This window comes from Anser brachyrhynchus (assembly GCF_964034855.1).
Source record: "Anser brachyrhynchus genome assembly, chromosome: 22".
NCBI lineage: Eukaryota > Metazoa > Chordata > Aves > Anseriformes > Anatidae > Anser > Anser brachyrhynchus.
Window position 1 is genome coordinate 2,719,385 of NC_137715.1, and position 16,954 is coordinate 2,736,338.

The 16,954-nt window shown below is 60.4% G+C and overlaps 1 protein-coding gene across 5 annotated transcripts in view; it reads right to left on the reverse strand.

Annotated features, from left to right (window-relative positions):
- FBXL20 (F-box and leucine rich repeat protein 20) overlaps positions 1 to 16,743 on the reverse strand; it is a 37,107-nt gene extending 20,364 nt beyond the window's left edge. The window contains exons 1-2 of one of the 5 annotated variants that reach the window (XM_080565180.1): positions 16,622 to 16,743; positions 3,243 to 3,304 (exon numbers count right to left, since the gene is read on the reverse strand). In XM_080565180.1, coding sequence (XP_080421306.1) covers positions 3,243 to 3,304; positions 16,622 to 16,642 — 83 coding nt within the window. In that variant the 5' untranslated portion in view covers positions 16,643 to 16,743. Of the gene's footprint in view, positions 1 to 3,242; positions 3,305 to 8,705; positions 8,840 to 12,011; positions 14,660 to 16,235; positions 16,518 to 16,621 lie in introns of those variants that run through there. The other 4 variants (XM_080565179.1, XM_080565178.1, XM_080565182.1 and 1 more) reach the window with 4 other exon arrangements.
- Between the last annotated feature and the right edge of the window lie 211 nt (positions 16,744 to 16,954).

Below are 16,954 nucleotides of genomic sequence, written 5' to 3' on the forward strand. Positions count from 1 at the left end.
TTCTTTTCAGCAATCTGCACAGGATAAAGCAAAGCAAAGTAACCTACACAGTCACTTGAAATAATTACAAGCCTGACAACAAGGCAGCATCCTGGGCCGACAGGAAATCTGGATGAAAACCGTCAGCTCCAGACACATTAATAGCAGGGCACCAGAAAGCAGCCATCCCCTTGGGACTGTTCCAAGACACCAGAACCTTAGCAAATATTATCTGCTGCTCTGCTCAGATTCTGCTTCTCTGGTGAAAGAAAGCAGAAAAAAAGTAAGTAGCAGCAGGCTGAAGAGCGCTGCCTGAATAATGGCTTCCTGGCTCTGCCTTCGTCGGGCAGCAGGCACGGAGCTGGGCGATCGCAGCTGACTGCTCTCCCCCCGCACTCGCCTTTCTGCTCATCGGAGCCAACAGTAAGAAAATAATCCTCACCGGTCACTTCAGCATCGAGTGGTGACCAAAGGTGAAGGCAGACCGAGCGCTCCCGAGGGGAGTTAAACAGGCCTGGCACCGCATCAGATTAAAGTATCCTGCTGCAAAGCGGCTCGCTGCGGGCAGTGACGAGGCAGCAGGGCCAAGCAGGCTTTGGAACACGCTGCAAGGACAGGCCTTGCCCGAACAGCCCGGCAGCAGACAATTTAGCTAAAACACACTGCGGCTGGAGCATTTTTCAGGTTTCAACCTCTTAATCCACTGCGGATTTTCTAAGGGCTCCTCACTTTCCCACTGCCGCTCTAATTAGATTAGGGCCAAGACTGATGAGGTGCCTGGCAGCTGCAGGCTCTGGGGTGAGCCAGCCTGGACCTTCACCTTCCAAAACCGCCAGCGCCAGTGGCCCACTGCTCAAGCTGAATTTCGCTCCTGACCCATTCTAGCGGTGGGCTGGCTGGGAGGGGGCACAACGGGTGTCCCCACGGCCTCTCCGCCACCTCCTCGCCCTGGGCAGATCCAGAGCTCCAAGCAATGACGCCAGGCGGAGGTCAGGACGTGGAGCTGGAGCAAAAGCTGCTTACGCCAGGAGAGACCTGGCCCGGCCTGCCCGCCACCCAGAGGGGACGTGGACGGCTCCCGAGGCCACCTCACCCCCCAGGCACAGCAGTTCAGCAGCCCCACGCCACGCTGCGAGCAGTGGGCACCAGCGGCGCCTCAAGGCCCGGGCCTGGCCGGCAACGAGGGGACGCAGCCGTGGGGCAGGCCATGGTGGATGGAAACCAGGGGAAGGGACCCAGCCAGAGCCGCCCAGAGAGGAGCTGGCAGCACCGAAGTAACAGAGACAGCCAGCAGAATTCTGCTTTTTCCTGGTCTGGCTCATTTTTAAGAGCGTGAAGCTCATGCACAAGCCCCTGGAAGCCCAGCGGGCAGGAGCAGACAAGGCCGAGGCAGGTACAGCAGTGTTAGGACGAGGCTCGGGGCCATCAGCTGCCCTCTGGCCCCAGGTGCTGCAGGACAGCTTTGTTTGAGAGCGCTGCTCAGACAAAACCACCGCTGTGTGCCAGCAACACGGCGGGCAGGACACGACAGCTGAAGCACGAATGGTTCCTGAGGTCGGCCTCGCGGGTGCTTTACACGTCCACCCCATCCTCCCAGTCAAGAGCGCTACTGGAGCCGCACACTTCTCTGTCGTGGGGCGTGACAAAGACTGCTGTTCACCTCTCGCATATCCTCCTACTCTTTATTTTGCTCAAGTACAGCTTTCCACTTTGCAACCACATACATGAGACATCAATGCCATCTGCAGAACGAACACGCCAGAGAACAAGCCTTTACGCAGCAGTGCTGCTTAAACACATAAGTCTTTGTCTTGTAGACAGCGACGCTCATTTACAGGAGATTCCTGCAGATAAATGCATCCAAGTTTCTCTTTCAAAGGCTGCACTGTCGATCCACACTAATTAATTTTCACAGTATGCTAACAGTGAATTCCAACTCTCAAAACTATTACTTATGAACTTTAACATTTATAAACTCCATCTCCTGATTTTCCCTAGGTTCCACGCAATCCCGAGCGCTTGCTCTTCCTACAGCGCGTTGGGACGATCGGTGACAGCAAGGCAAGACCCCAAAGCGTTCCCATGCTGCAGAAGTGCATGCACTGCTGAGAACCCAGCCACGGGTTTGCACTGACCGAGCTCCCACGGGGCACAGGAGCTTCCCTCGCTCACCACAAATCCTCCTCCAGCCATCCGGCGATGTTCCTCAACGCCACCCAAGTTGGGCTGATGCCCAAGTGCTCCCTGGTCACTTTGACCAAGCTGCCAGAATCTCGCCCACACTCCAGCAAGGTCCTGCCCCGGGGGAGCCCAGCGCCCGCAGACCGCTGCCCCCGAGATCCATGCACATCCTCAGTTAAACTCTGTCCCAACAGTCTTCGCTTTTTTTTTTTTTTTGGCTTTTGGGTGAGTAATACTGGCATAGAAGTAGCTGAATCCAACTAGAGATACTGCTGCAGAAAATACAGGAGACAGTGTGGCCAAGAGAAAGTCAATATATTTTTTTCCTATTCATTTCACGAGTGAGCTAGGAGCTGCTTCTTGTGCCAGAGCTCTTCTCCCCAGGCTTTTATCGCCATTAAACGTTGACAGTGCTGCACAGTTTCTTGCAGCTCGAGAATTTTGTTGGTGTTAATAATTCAAGCCACCACCTACAATTGCGTGTCACCGTTTACAGCCTCGCATCTCAGCTCGAAGCACTGACGAGCAAGGCTTCGAGATGCTGAACGGAGGGCTGAGCCAGCCACACATCCTCCGTCGTGCTGCTCCTGTGCTGAGAAGGCAAGCTGCAAATCGTGTGCAGGGGTGTGTGCGAGCGAGGGGCAGCACGGGGAGCGGGCAGAGCTGCATACCCGCATCCCCCGAGCCTCACCCCTTTGATCCTGGCCAACAGCACCATTCTGCCAGGTGCTGAACTTTTTATTTGGAATTTTTATTTAAATGTAGCACTTGCCAGAGATGGGCAGAATCTTGTTCTACGCATTACCCTATACTTACATCTCTTTTCATTAAGGGCCTGACTAGTCCTACAGTTCTTCCATCTACAAAACAGGTGACCAGCAAATTAATTTAACATTTTAAAAAACAAGCCCTAATAACATTTAGCATAAACTGCCACTGATGCAGACCTTTGATCTGCTTCTGTTTGTCCATGGCTTTGTAAGTGACCCAATCCAGGCTCGTGATTTACGAGCATACCAGCAAAACCAGCTCCTGGCTGCAAATAACAAAACACAGCTGAAATACAAATCAAGAAGGCTTACCGAAGCAGCAGCTCTTTTGGAAGTTTTTTGTTGATCACAGCTTCGTCATTGTTTGAGAACATCTGTAAACAAAACCAATTCAACAATTTAGCCATATATTTTCATTAAGGAAACAAAACCTCCTTTGCTCTAGGGAAGAAACCGCTGGTTAACGAGGCCGTTTCCAGAGACATCAGCCCAATAAATTCTCCAAAGGTAAACTTTGTGCTCAACTCTTCAAACTCCTGGATTAGACCACAGCTACTATTACACCCCACGTGGTTTTTCAAATGGCCCCAAAACACTGGGTGGATTGGCAGATTAAGTATAAACCGAGAGTTTTATTTATTCGTTAACGTGAATGGTAATTGGTGGGTACTTGTGAGCTGGCACTGCCTACAGGAACACGGCAGCAACCACACCACTCTAGGTGGTGTCCCACAGCCCTGCCAAGGCAAAACCTTCACGTTCAGTTCACAGCAGCGACGCAACGACACGAACAAGCACGTGGGGAACGGGTCGCAGGGAAGGGCAGCGACAGGAACAACCGAGCAGCTCTAAATCCATCAAATGGAGGCCGAGGATGTCAGCACGGCAGGGCTGGTTTCTGCAGCCCGAAAGGAAGCAGAGGGCTGATGAAGAGGAGCCTAACGAGGCTGCATTACAGCGCTCACACGGCTCTCAGGAGCCCTGGGGACAAAGGCAAACAGAATTTCTTGCAATCCTGAAGCACGGCTTAAAGGGTGGCATGATCTTCGGTGCTGTGTCAGGAGGAGAGGCGATTCTGGGAAAGAACTGTGTTCTCCAAGGACCTGAACCCAGAGCTTCGTTGTATCCCATAAGCTATTTCATGCAAACCAGCAGCGAAGCGGCCGGCGATGGGAGCAGTCCAGGATGGGACCCGTCCGGGATGGGACCCCCTGACCAGCTAAAGCAGCCCACAAGCTGTAAGAGGGCGAGAAACTTCTCTTCCCCAAGGAGTCCAAAAAACCAAACAAACTGCCAAGCCTCGTTTGTTTCTTAAGGCGTACCGACATACATTTAAAAGACTTTGTATAGTCTTGCCATGGTGAAAAAACAAACAAACACAAAGCCTCCACACGCTCCTGCCCGTGGGAGGAATGATTAGAGCGCTCCGCGAGCGGCAGCGCCCCGCTCCGCTTGGAGGCGTGCCTCCAACATCCCCAGCACCGACAGCGAACGAGAAGGAGCTTTAATATTAATACAGGTTCCCTTCAGCCTCCTGGGGAACTAAGAGCTGGTCCTCCTGAGCTACACACCTGGTAACAACTGCTACTGGACTACGGGCTGAGCAGGCTGCTTCCCACCAGCCGAGGCAGCGCTCCGAATCCAAATCGGTCGGGTTGCAGGCACACGACGCAGACAAAACCAGCCCCAGCCAGGTCACTTAAGTGGCAGAGGATCAGATTAAGAGTTAAAAAAGGAAAGTAAGGGCTTAGCGGCTTACGGGGCTGCGTGTGAGGCCCCGATGGGAGGCAGCAGCCGCCCAGCTCCAGCAGCAGGACAGCGGAGCCCAGCATGAGGAGCCGGCGTGCTGCCGCGATGCCTTTGAGCACGGTTGGTGACAGCACGGCGGCTATCCCAGGATGATTCCACCATTACAGGAACACGACAACGCCCCTGGAGCCAGAGCGAAGCTCGAAAGCCGCTCTGAACCACGGTTTGCTTTCTCCTGTTCGTTATCTGGAGGTACCGAAGCGCGCTGCTGAAGCGGGCCCTGAACTCTCAGCGTTCCCTCCCCGAATGTCACGCAGACGAGAGGTGTCGTTCTCCCCCGCAGACGCTTTTAGCGCTTCCCACCAGCAGATATCACAAGTTAGCAAGTCCTGAATGGCCCACGAGACGACGGGCGACTTCTCAGCCCCTTTTGCAGATGAACCAGGAGGGAAGCGCTGCCGCCGCCCGGCTGGGGCACACCACGGGGCCTGGCAGCAGCACGTCCCGCGCCCGCGGGTCCCCTGCCGCGCCAGGATGGGATCCACGGTGCTGAGCTCCGGGATCCCATCGTCATTAGGTGGCTTGCTCCATCAGCTGGGAAACGGAGGAAGTTCTGGAGAAAGCGCTAATGAAAGGGCAACGCAGAGGCAGGGGAATGATTCATGGGAAAACGAGTGTGATTTTTCTGCCCCCAATTACAAGAACAATAGTAAATAGGCCTATCTGTCCTCTCCTTCCCATTATTGTCCAGGCCGAGTCTGACATCCGAGCCAGCGCCCTCTGCCCCCTTCAAAAAAACGGGGGGAGACATTCAAGGACCAGATGTGATCGGGGTCGGGCGCTTCCAAAAAGGAACCGGACTGGAAGAGAACAGGAAGCGTCAAAACAGAGCCCAGCAGCAGCAAGGCCTCACCGGCACGGGCAGCGGGGCTTGGGCTGAATTCCCATTTCACTGCAAGACCCCAGGCAGTCGCCGTGCCCGGCGTTAGCCGGAATCGTCCATCAGGGATGCTCACAGGCGGCCCCGTGCTACTGCACACAGCTTCTTGAATTTTTTTACTCCTCCGCCGTGGGGAGGACAAGAGGCCGGGCGAGGCCGCGCTGGGACCCTGTGGCGAGCTCGGTGCACCCATGGAGCGAGCCCAAAAATGTTAGGGCCTATTCCAGGCTTCCAGGCCTCCAAAACTATTTCTAGAGACAAACCTTTCCCTTGACGTCCTTTAATGCCAGGTGTTATTCAGTAGAATAAGTTGGTCTTGACAGGATATAGAAAAATATACACTTCTCACATAAATTTAGCAGTCTGCACGTACCGCAAAGCTCAGCTGCCCAGAGCTTTTCCTCTCTGGGCAGTCCCCACAGTGACGACGTACGTGGGCCTGGCAGGTCAGGAGGTTCTTGCCTTTGGTAGAATGTAACCCAAAGATTTATTTTCACGAGATTACCATCACTGACACAGCGTCTTAACCTAACGCAACATCTTTTCTAGCTAGAACAGGAGGGACCGATCCAGAACAAACGCTGTGGAAGCGCGCGCTAGGCTTTAAGGCTTGCGTTAAATCAGTATAGGTGGTGGTCGTAGCCTGCTGCAAGGTTAAGGGAGGTATGTCCTGCCAAAACGCCAGAGCTGGACAAAATTCGAAGCGGAGAGTGCTGCAAATCCCAGTTATTTCAGATAATCTCCTCCTGGGATCTTCAGGGCCACGTCCGCAGGTGGCAGAAGGGCCGGTCACACACAGCACTTGGTCGGCAGCAGTTCAGATTTACTCTTCCTGCCACCCCCGCGCCATCCAGGTCTTCTACCACGGCTGGAAAACGGGCAGAACCCGCAGAGTTTTCCAGGGCTGCTGTCTGCTGGCAGGAGCTTTACAACGAAAGATGTGCTACAGCCCTGCAGGTATTTGGCGCGCACGTTTCAGCGCCCTGTCAGTGGAAACGCTTCCCCCTTCCAACAGGGGCTCAGAGGGGAGAACGAACAAAATCCATTTAATTGCAGCTTCAGTGTTCAGCAGCACCTCCACAAGCCCAAAGAAATGATGAAGCTGAGAGATTTAATCCTTAAGTCAATCCTTTATCTAGCAAGCCCATTAAGACGTTAATGCGCCGCTTACATTTACAGGGCAATAAAAGGGGAATTACAAGCAGGTGGCTCGGTTGAGAGCAGGTTGGTGCAGGCAGGACCGAGGTGCACCCCGGGTGCCCGCACGGCACGGCGGCGAGGAGCAGGCAGCCCCAGGAGCCAGCAGCGAGGAGAAGACCATTCCCCGTCCGGCCACCAGTCCTTCGCACGGACTCCCCAGGTGCCCCCAAATTCAATCACCCTTTCCTGCTCTCCCGCACAGCAATTAGACGCCCCGGAGATGAGGACGCAGAGGTCAGGAAGCAAAGCCAGAGCTGCTGGGATGCGTTTTCGGGCTCTGCTCTGCCTCTCCCCAGGGCGCTGCCACCCAGCAGCACTCAGACTGAGCGAGCTTACGAACACAGAAAGGACAAAAGCGTCCGAAAAATGCCCTTATCGCCCCACATCGAAGTCCCTTAGCACAACACTCCGTTGTCTTTTTATTTTAGTAACTCTTTGCTTGCCCTTTCAGAATACTGGACGTTTTGCAAGCTGGCTCCGTTCCTCGGGGGGGGAGCCCTGCAGCAGCCTGCAAGCGCCCCGCACAGCGCCAGCGGGAGCAGATCCACCCGCCGCGAGGCTCTGCTGGCGGTGCAGAGGAGTTGCCATTGAGCACCGGTCGTGTCAAGCACTCATCGCGGGGCACAGGAATCCCAACTGGGTCACGGTGCGTGACATCAGCGCGGGAGCAAGGTGTCAGCCCTTCGCAGCCGGGCGTGCGGCGGTGACAGCGTGTAATTACCGACGGCCCCGCACGAGAGACACCCAGGTATGCCCCGTGCTCGGCACGCATGCAGAGAAGGATGTGACCAAGAGCTGACGCAAGCCCCAAGTGAAGCAACCCGAAGCAGGCACGGATTATTTGAGCTGGAAGGCAAAGCAGGACGTTGTGTCACCCCTGCGGCCACCCGTCGGGCCCCTGAGCAGCCCGGCTCAGCCTCGCTCCGGGAGCCGTACGAGCGCAGGACTCGTCCCCCCGCCGTGCTCGGAGCCACCGTGCGTCTCCTCCCCGTAACACACCGCGTGTCGTACCGGCCAGGGAGACGCTGGAAGCTGGCAGAGCCAACAGCTCCTCCCAGGAAGCCCCCACTCCCCCGCGTTTTAGACATCCCCACCTGGGAAAAAGAAGCTGCACTAAGGGAAGAGGCTCCGGCATCAGGATGCTTCAGTCTGCGCGAGCGAGGACAAGTTCCTCCGCCGAGAGCGAGCTTCCTGCTCACTTTCAGGATTTTAAGTCTCTGCCCGTCGAACTTTTGAGCTCCTGCCCCCCAGACCCACAGAAAGCCCCCGGCACCGGGCTGCCCCCTGCCCACGGGGGGGGCCTGGAGGAGGCGCGGGGCCGGCAGCGGGGTTCGAGGCTTCCCTGCAGGCGCCGCAGCTGGCAGGGGTGCTGCTGTTCCCCTGGGAAGGGCTGGGCGTGCCCACGGGGAACCGGAGCTTTGGTTTTCCCTTTTTTGCAATCGGAAAAAGACACTTGAGAAGTTTTTTAACGGAGCTGTTACAGCGTTTACGGTTTACTGGAAGTAAATGAGGAATATTCAGCTGGAGAACACAAAGCGCGTTTCATTTTACTTTGCTCTAAATATTCCAAACATTTCTCTGTAAGCAACTCTGAACCCGTTGGCTGCATTTTTAGCGAACAACAGCAAACCCGCCTGACGTACCAAAAAAAGACTCGCCGCTACAACAGCGGCAGGGACATTCCTTTTCCCCAGAAAAGTGCAGATCGGACACAAAGAGGTACCCGGCCGCCTTGCCTGGCGCTGACCAACACCGGCATTTCCCCAGCGCTTTGTTCCTGAGAAGTCTGCCCACGGAGGAGAGGCGAGGAGCAAAAAGGACGGAGCAGACGTGCCATACCCCACACAGGGGTTGGGGTGCCCGGAGGCTGGAAGGCCAGGACCTACCTGGACACACACGGCGTGGCAGCCCGGCACAGCAGGAATCCTGCCTCCTCGGCAAACCCTGGGGAATTCACTGGCGTAAGAAGTAAAGGTTGCCCACGAGGACTCCTCCGCTCTCAGCCTGACCCTTTGCAGGGCTCATTCCCGCACAGAAGCGCCCACCGTCAGGGGCGCCGACGAGGTCGGATGCTCCATCCCCTCCGCGTCCTCCTCAGTGCTCCCAAATAAATCATTTTTAATTAAAAAAAATCTCCCAAGCCCTAACTCCAGCAGCATCTGCGCCGAGCCCAGCCGACACCTGAGCACCCGGCGCCAGCCTGGACGCGCGGACTTTGGACTCAAACATTTTTCTTCTAAAGCTCAGCGGAGAAAAAGGGACACGGGTTGTTGGGAGCCTCACGGAATTTAGCGCTGCAAGGGGCAGCAGAAGCGCTCGCACATGGGACCGGGGGCTTTCTGCCCTAACGTTCACCCCAGCCCAGAACACGGGGTGTACCTGCGCGCCCCGAAATCCTGACCAGCCCAGGGAGCACCCGCAGAAGGTGGCGCAGGCTCAGGTCAGTGCAGACCACGGACAAACCAACCCCCCAGCCCTGCGGCCGCAGGGAGCAGGAGACGTGTCCCTCCAGGTGCTCAGCAGGAAATTAAAGCTATAAATATTCCTGAAAGCGAGCACAAACACCATCGGCATCGGGTTCTCAGGAAGCGTTTCGTGTCTCGATACAAAGCAAGCACCGCAGAACAGACACAGAATTTAAAAGCACACCCTCTTCAGGCTGCGAAATACTCATAAATATCATTTTTTTAATGCTGTGATTTGTTTAGCAGGAACTGGCGTAAGACAACCTCTTCGGAGCAGCCTTACAAAGGAGGAAGCCAACCGCGTGCTTCGCCGGGGCTGAAGGCGTAGCTGCTGCTGGGACCTGGAGCTCAGCACCCCCGGTCCACCCGCACACGCTGGCCAGAGCCTCCACGGCCGCTCGCAAGCGCAGGAAATTAAGTGATTAAAACCAAGGCGGAAACCAGACTGCGACTATTAGGGGATAAATAACGCATCCTGGAAATTGTTTTTAAGCTAGGAAAGGTGGGGAATCAACAGCTGCCACCGTAAATTAGGGATGGCAAAGGCAGCCGGCGCGTTCTGCCAGTTCACATCCCTCCCCAGGCTGTGCTGAGACGTTTCTGAGATCACCCCTCGGAGCTGCGAGGGAACTTTCTGCTGCTCTGAAAGGAAAGAAACGAAACGTCTGTGCAAATTCATGCCAGGAGTTTAAATGCTGGTGAGTCAGAGGTGCCCTGCGAGGTGCTGGGGCTCCCCAGCTGCTGGACCCCCCCCCCCCCCCCAAAAGAAGCCTAGAGGTACCGGAGGTTTTTAATCACGGCCACATGGAGATGAACGAGCCCGGGAGAGCCACCGAAAGGCGGCAGGACGCACGTCGAACCTAGAGCATCACACACAACTCGAAGGTAGTAAAAGAAAAAAGAAAAAGCTGAGCATGAAGACCAAGACGTGGAACCCCGTCTGCGCCTGCTTTGCAGGAAAAGCTCAGCAAAGCTCCGAAGCGACTTCTTACAGACGCTGCCGGCACGCACCGACACCTCGCCTCTGGTTCTGCTCTTCTAAAAAAAAAACCCAGCGCTGCTACAGGGCTGAGGCACCCACAGCGTCACCGGCACGCCTGGGGGACCCCTCCTGTCCCCTCTCCCCAGCACGGGGCTCAGGGGAAGCAGGGGCTGGGGCGGGCTGAGCCTTGCCAGGGGCACCGAGAACTCGCCGTGCGGCAGGGAAACGCCGTGTGGGGCGACAGCCGCGGCTCCTCGGCACGCGCCGCAGAGCGCGGGGCCGTGCGCGCGCACGCGTCCACGCCGGGGGAATTCTGCTGCCAGCCCGCGGTTACGCGGCGAGCTTTATTTTATCCCATCCAGCTCCAGCGGTGCGAAGGCTCCAAGGAAGACGGCTGGCTGCCCAACAAAGGCGCTGCCGCGCCGGGGCAGCTCCCGCGGCACCGCCAGCGCCCGCCTGGCTCCGGCCACGGCCGTGACTAAGCAGCCACGAGAAGCTACGAGCTAGACCCCGGCCGGCAACGGCTGATTACGGGCTTAATCTCCCTAAAAATAGCTCGACGTGCAGTTCACTCGGCGCACACCGCCGCAGCGCTTCGCCCTCACCGGCGCGTTAGGGAGCTGGGCAGCGGGGAGCGGACAGGGCCCAGGGAGCGCAGCCTGAGCGGCACCCGCACCCGGGACCAGGGTTAAAATAATTAATGGCCTTTTTTTTTGTTTTTTTTTTCTTAATTTGGCAGCGCTGGGAGCGTGAGAGCAATGGGAGAATCGGTGAAGCCCTACAGAAACCGACCCCAGAGAGCTGCCTGCTGCGCAGCCCCGGCACCGGCGCAGCACCGGAGTGCAGCAGGCAGCTGGCGAGGGCGCCGCAACCCGAGGGCAAAGCCTCAAGTACGGGTACGCCGCGCTGGTGACAACCCGGGGGACGTCTGGTGCAAGAAACCCCATTTCAGAGGAAACACCGGGCGCTACGCCCTGTGGCTGTACAGCTACGGGCTGCTGCCAGGTACCAGGAGGGCGCGTTCACGCGCTTTTTGCTCATCTGGGCTGTTCTCCTGCCCCAGCCCCGGCTCCAGGACGGCTTCCCGCAAACAAAGCAGCCCCGGACTGCACCCGAAAGCTCGCGGGGTTTCGGTGTGGGGCTGGAAGGCACCACCCGGAGCCCCCCGGGGCGTCCCGGCGGCGAGGCTGGGCGGCACCCGGAGGCAGAGGCTCGCGGTTCATCGGCTTCGTCCCTCCCAGAAGTTGTGTCTGGAGCTGGGTGAGGAGCTCCGATGGCGTCACGGGCAGGCAGTGCAGCCGAGAGCTGCAGAGGTCAAAGGCAGCTGGCATCTCATTTTAAATAGATGGCAGAAACAGCGAGAGGCAGAAACACCACGTACGCTGTCATCAGATGTGGTTCTGGGCGGCGCTTCTTTTTTTTTTTTTTTTTAAGCTCCATTAAAAACCTCAGCATCCTACAAGCGGTCATCTGGGTATTTTATGACCTATTACATAGATTTGATTTAAAATGATGCTACTTTCTCACACACACCCTTTAAAGCTTTAAATATAGACGGCTGACCATAAAAAACAAACATCCAAGAGCAACAAAGGAGAGTCTAAATACGACAAAGACTTCCTGGCTTTGCAGGGACGTAGCCGTGGCCATGAACCGCGCCATAAGACAGCCGGTATCGCTGTTTATTTTTCCCTTTGGCCACTTTAGCAGCTTATTTTCGCAGGTCAGCAGCTTGCTACAAATACCTTTTGAACGGATTTTTCTTTCACGGAGTCACGCTTGAATATTCCAGGCTCGAAGCGAGCCCTCCAGCTCCCCGCGGACGTACCCAAGCTCAGCCCGACTCAAAACGCCGACTGGATAAACAAATTGCTCGGCGCCCTGCCTCCAGCTCTGCGCTTGCGGCCGGGAGTTTGCTCAGCGCCGGCTTTGCCACCCCCGAGACGGTGACACGGCTGGCACGAGCGCTCAGACGGAGCCGAGGACGGTGCCGGGGCGCGGGACGAGGGCAGGGGGCGACCCCGACGGCCCCGGCCGCCGGCCGGATGGGGCCCGACGCCACCACCTTGGCTCTCGTCTCGGGGTGACTCAGACGGAACCCGCGGGGAGGTAACCCAGCAGCGAAAACAGTAATTACCTGCCCCGTGCAGGCCCCAATTAGCAGCGCCCACGACGAAGCGAGGCAGAGCCCCGCGCACCGGCCAGCCCTGCTCCTGCTGGGCACGGCGCGGGCCAACGCCTCTCCTGGAGGGCCCCGGGGGCTTCCCGATGGCCCCAGTCCACGGGAAACCATGGGCAGCGCCCCGCAGACCCCCAAAATGAGGCTGGGCCCCCCACAAACGAGGCCAGGACCACCCCCACCCCGCCCCGCAGACCAGACCCGGGTCCGGCGCTGCTCACTGCCCCGGTGTCAGCGCGCAGCTGGGGAGGAAACGCAGGCGGCGGCGTTTCTGCCTCTTTCCTGCCCAAAACTCCACGCTTCCACCCCTGCCCGAGCTGCGAGCGGCTCCCGGCAGAGGAAGCAGCGGGAAGAGGACACGGGGACACGCGGGACACAGCGGCCAGCAGCTCCCGCGGCCCCCACGCCGCCTCTCGCAGGTGGCGCAGGCTGAGGTCGGGCACTCGCTCACCTAATCCCCCCTCCGAGAGCTGCCGCTCTGCCTAATTACGGCCCGGACGCGCTAATTACGGCCGGGACGTGCTCCTGGCCGGCCAGCACAGAGCCGACACGGGCAGGGAGCCCGAATCCTGCCCCCACTTAACAAAAGGATGCAAGGCTCCCGAAACGCCTTCCCCTTCACCGGCACGTTTTGTGGCCGTGGCCGTTCCCCCGCGCGGCACCGAACGCGGCACGGGGAGCGCAGGGGAGCAACTCCGAGCAGCTGGGACCCCCCCCACAGCCCCCTCTCCTCCAAACCCCACGCTCCTGCCTAATCCTACAGCCTGCCCCGAGTACCTTTAGCTCAACAAACCCGCCTCTGGGTTCCAGACCCAGCTGAGCCCCTCGGCTGGAGCACGGGGCTGAGCCGCAGGTGAGAGGTGGCGGCTTCTCTCTCCTTATCCCAACTTCTACCCAACTTCGCAGGCAATAAAGGAACGCCGTGTCAGGCGTCTGCCCCAAAAGCCCCCTTCTTCAGCAGCGCTGGCTTAAAACAGAAAGGGAGGCATAAGGCAACACCGAAATAAAATAACAAACCGGAACGGGGAGCCAACGAGAGACTGGAAAAGCTCGGACATCAGCTTTCACACCTCCCCACCCCGATTCTGCGCTGCAGGCACCGACCACGGTTCTCACTACCCACGAGCCACACCGGCAGGTACCTGCTGAAACCAAACTGCTCCGATTCGAGCGTCCCCACCGTGCTAGGCCAGCAGCGTTTCCTCTTCTCTTTCGCCACACGCAGCGAGGCGCCGCCGTGAGCCTAGTGCCGGGCTCCGCGCGTTCCTGCTCCGACAGCGAGGCGAGAGGCCGCGGGACGCAAGGAGTTACCCGCTGCCCTGCCCGGGTCCCTCTGTTTACACAACCTCGTGGCTTGAAATAACAAAGCCCTGACCCAGCGCAGGAGCGGCCGTGCAAAGGGAACAAAGACGGCCCCAAAAAGGATCTGCTCCGCATCGCAAAGCCGAGCCCTGCCGAAACGGGGAGGCACTGGGAGCCGGGATCCGAAGGGATTCGGAAAGGGAATTGGGGTAACCGAGGCTACGCAGCTCGGTTTTCCGGGCGCAGATGGGGTTATCGGAAGGCAGCTCGGGTTTGGGGCATTCCAAGCTTCCCGTTCTGCTTTCGGCTCACCTCATTTCACGGCAGGTCTAAGCCCGAGCAAGACCCAGGAGCGAGGCGGGTCGTTCGGAGGAGTCAGAGCTGCCCGGCATTCACCACCCTAAACCCGAGGAGAAAAACGCCCCAAAACCACGGAATCGATGCGTTTGTCCTACAACGGAGGCTTGCACGGCCCCCGCACGCGCCCGCTCCTCAGCCACATCCCCGGTGTTTATTTTTTGATTTTCCACTGCCCCGCAAAGAGCCGCTCGCAGCCCAAACCGGCTCCTGCTAACGGGAGCTTTCGGCGTCTCCCGGAGGAGGCTGAAGGGCCGGCGCTCGCTGTTGTTTTGCTTTCGGTTAAGGACGTGGGGGGGACCGTGCGCGTCGCTCACAGCCTGGAAAACCCAACTGTAACCATTCGGGCCTGACGACGTGGCTCGGTGCAGCGAGGCTTTGCAGGGCAGAAGCTCCCTGGCACGGGGACAGCCTAAAAGCGAGGATCCGTCCGTGCTGAAGACGCTGGCAGCCCCCGTTTTCGCAGGGAGCACCCCGCTCCTGAAGGCACGCGGGCGCTCCTGCGCTCAGCAGCTCTTCTCTTGACGAACCTGAGTGGCCCTGAGCGCGTCCGCTCCAAACAGCTGCCCCTGCTCCCGTTTCGGTGACAATTCGGTGGCAGCGAGGCGCCTGCTCTCCAGCTGCACCCTACGCCAGGGGCGCGCGGATGAAATATTGAAGCCGTGGTGGGCACCAGGGGCTCAGAGACCCCCCCCGACAGCTCCGGGAAGCGCCACCCCCTGCTCTCGCCTCGGCTCCCAGGGCTGGAGCTCGGCCGGCGCCGCACGAGGCAGAGCCCCGCCGTGCCCGGCCCCGCTCCGATCAAAGCGCCACCACCACCGGGAGCCAGGAGCCGGGCCGGGCGACGCTCTCCTCTTTTGTTTGCTTCGCTGCGGTGCGGGGCCGTGCTCCCTGTGGCGGCCGCTCCTCCTCTGCGGGGACTCATCTGGGACAGGCTCCCGTTTGGGCAGGAGGGGGGCTCAGCCTCCCGTCTGCCCCGGGGAGGGCTGGCCGCCCGCACGCCAGAAACCCCCCCCCACCACGCCGCCGTCCAGAAGCCCAGCCCCTACCCCCTCACCGTATTTTATCACTACGGTAAGGCCAAATCGTTACCAAAGCCACTCGGGAGCCGATTTCGGAGCCCAGCAGCAGCAGCTCAGGACCCCGCTCCCGCAGCTCACCGGAGGCCCACGCGCCCCGTCCTGGGGGTGCCAACCGGCCTCCCCCCGGCGAGCTGCGCGTTACCGGGGCCTGGAGGCTGAGCCTCCCGGGGCAGAGCCTCCCCACCGGCCTCCGCCCCGAGCCGAAGCCACCCGAGGACCCCCCCCCCCCCCGACCACCGCTCCCGGTCCCCCCCGCAGCCGTCCCGATGCACCACGGCTCCCGGGCGCAGAAGCTCCCGCTGCCAGGGCAGGGACGGAAGGGCCCGGCCGAACTTCGGCCGCGTCCCCTCCGAAAAACAAAACCCGGTTGCGGGGGCGCAGCCCCGCGCTCGGCTCTCCAGACCCAAACGTGGCGAAGCCAAAACGAAGCAAAAACGAAGCAAAAACCCAACAAAGCCCACGAGGGGGTCCCGGGGGGGGGGTGGGGGGGGGGTATGGGGGGGGGGGGGCAGGCTCAATTCACACCCCCAGCCGGTACCGGAGCGCTGCTTCCCAGCTGCCCGCCCGTGACCACAAGAGGGGGGAGCACAGAAACCCCCCGAGACACAAAAGCCGCCGCCCCCCAACCACGAACCCATAAATCCCCCCCCCCTCGCACCCCCCTCCCGATCCCTCAGAAGCCCGGGGCGGCCCCCGGGGGGGGCAGGGGGGGGCCGAGCCCGGCCTGGCCGCGGACAAAGGGCCCGGAGGCCGCACAGGGCCCGGGGCTCGCAGGCGCCCCCCCCCCGCACTGCTCAGGGGCCGGGGACGAAAAAATTACCCCCCCCCCCCACAACCCCCCCCAAAATCCAACCCCCCCCAAAAACCCTTCCCCTCTCCGTCCTCCCCCCCTCCTCCTTCTCCTTCCCCTCCCCGGTCTCTCCCCCCCACCTCCCCCGCAGCCCCCTCCCCCTCCCGGTGACCGATGGGCGCGGGGGGGGGGGGGGCCGCAGGACACCGCCCCCCCTCCCCCCAACCCCCCCGCGCCCCCCCCCTCCCCGCGGCCTCACCTCGAAGCGGCTCCGGGTGACCCCGTTCATCTCCCGCCGCATGGCGGGGCCGGGGGCTGGGAGGGAGGGGTGGTGCCGGGGGGGGGGGGTGGGGGGAATGTCCCGCGGGATGGGGGGGTCCCGGGGGTGCCGGTGGCTCGCGGCCTCCGCCCGCCGCCGCCGCGGCGCCTCCTCCGGCCTCAACTTCGACCCAAAACAAAAACACGGCACCTGCCAGCAACGCGCCCGCTCATTGGTCGGCGCGGCGCGGCGGGGGGGGGGGGCGCTGCGGCGGGGACGCCCCGGGACGAGAACGGGAGGGGGGAGGGGAGCGGTCCGCGCCCCCCCCCTCCCCGCCTCCCTCCCTCCGCGCACCGCCCCCCCCCCCCCCCCCCGCGCCCACCTACCCCGCAGGCCGCCGCGCCCATCGCGCCGCCGCCGGCCTCCGCACCCCCCCCCTCCTCCCGGTACTTCCGGGGGGCTGCGGCCCCCCCCCCCTCCCCTTCCCCGGTACCGGGGGGGGCCCACGGGGCGCCCCCTCCCCCCCCCAACCCGGGGCCGCCCCGAGGGGGCCGCGGGGGGGGCTCCGAGGGGGGGAGCGGCCCCGCCCCGCCACTCCCTTCCGGGTGTGCTGGGAGGGGGAGGCAGCTCCAGCCAATCAGGGCCCCGGCTGGCGGCGCGCCGCGGTGACGTCATTACCGCGGGAAAATCCCGCGTGGCCGCCGCGGCGCGCCCCGAGC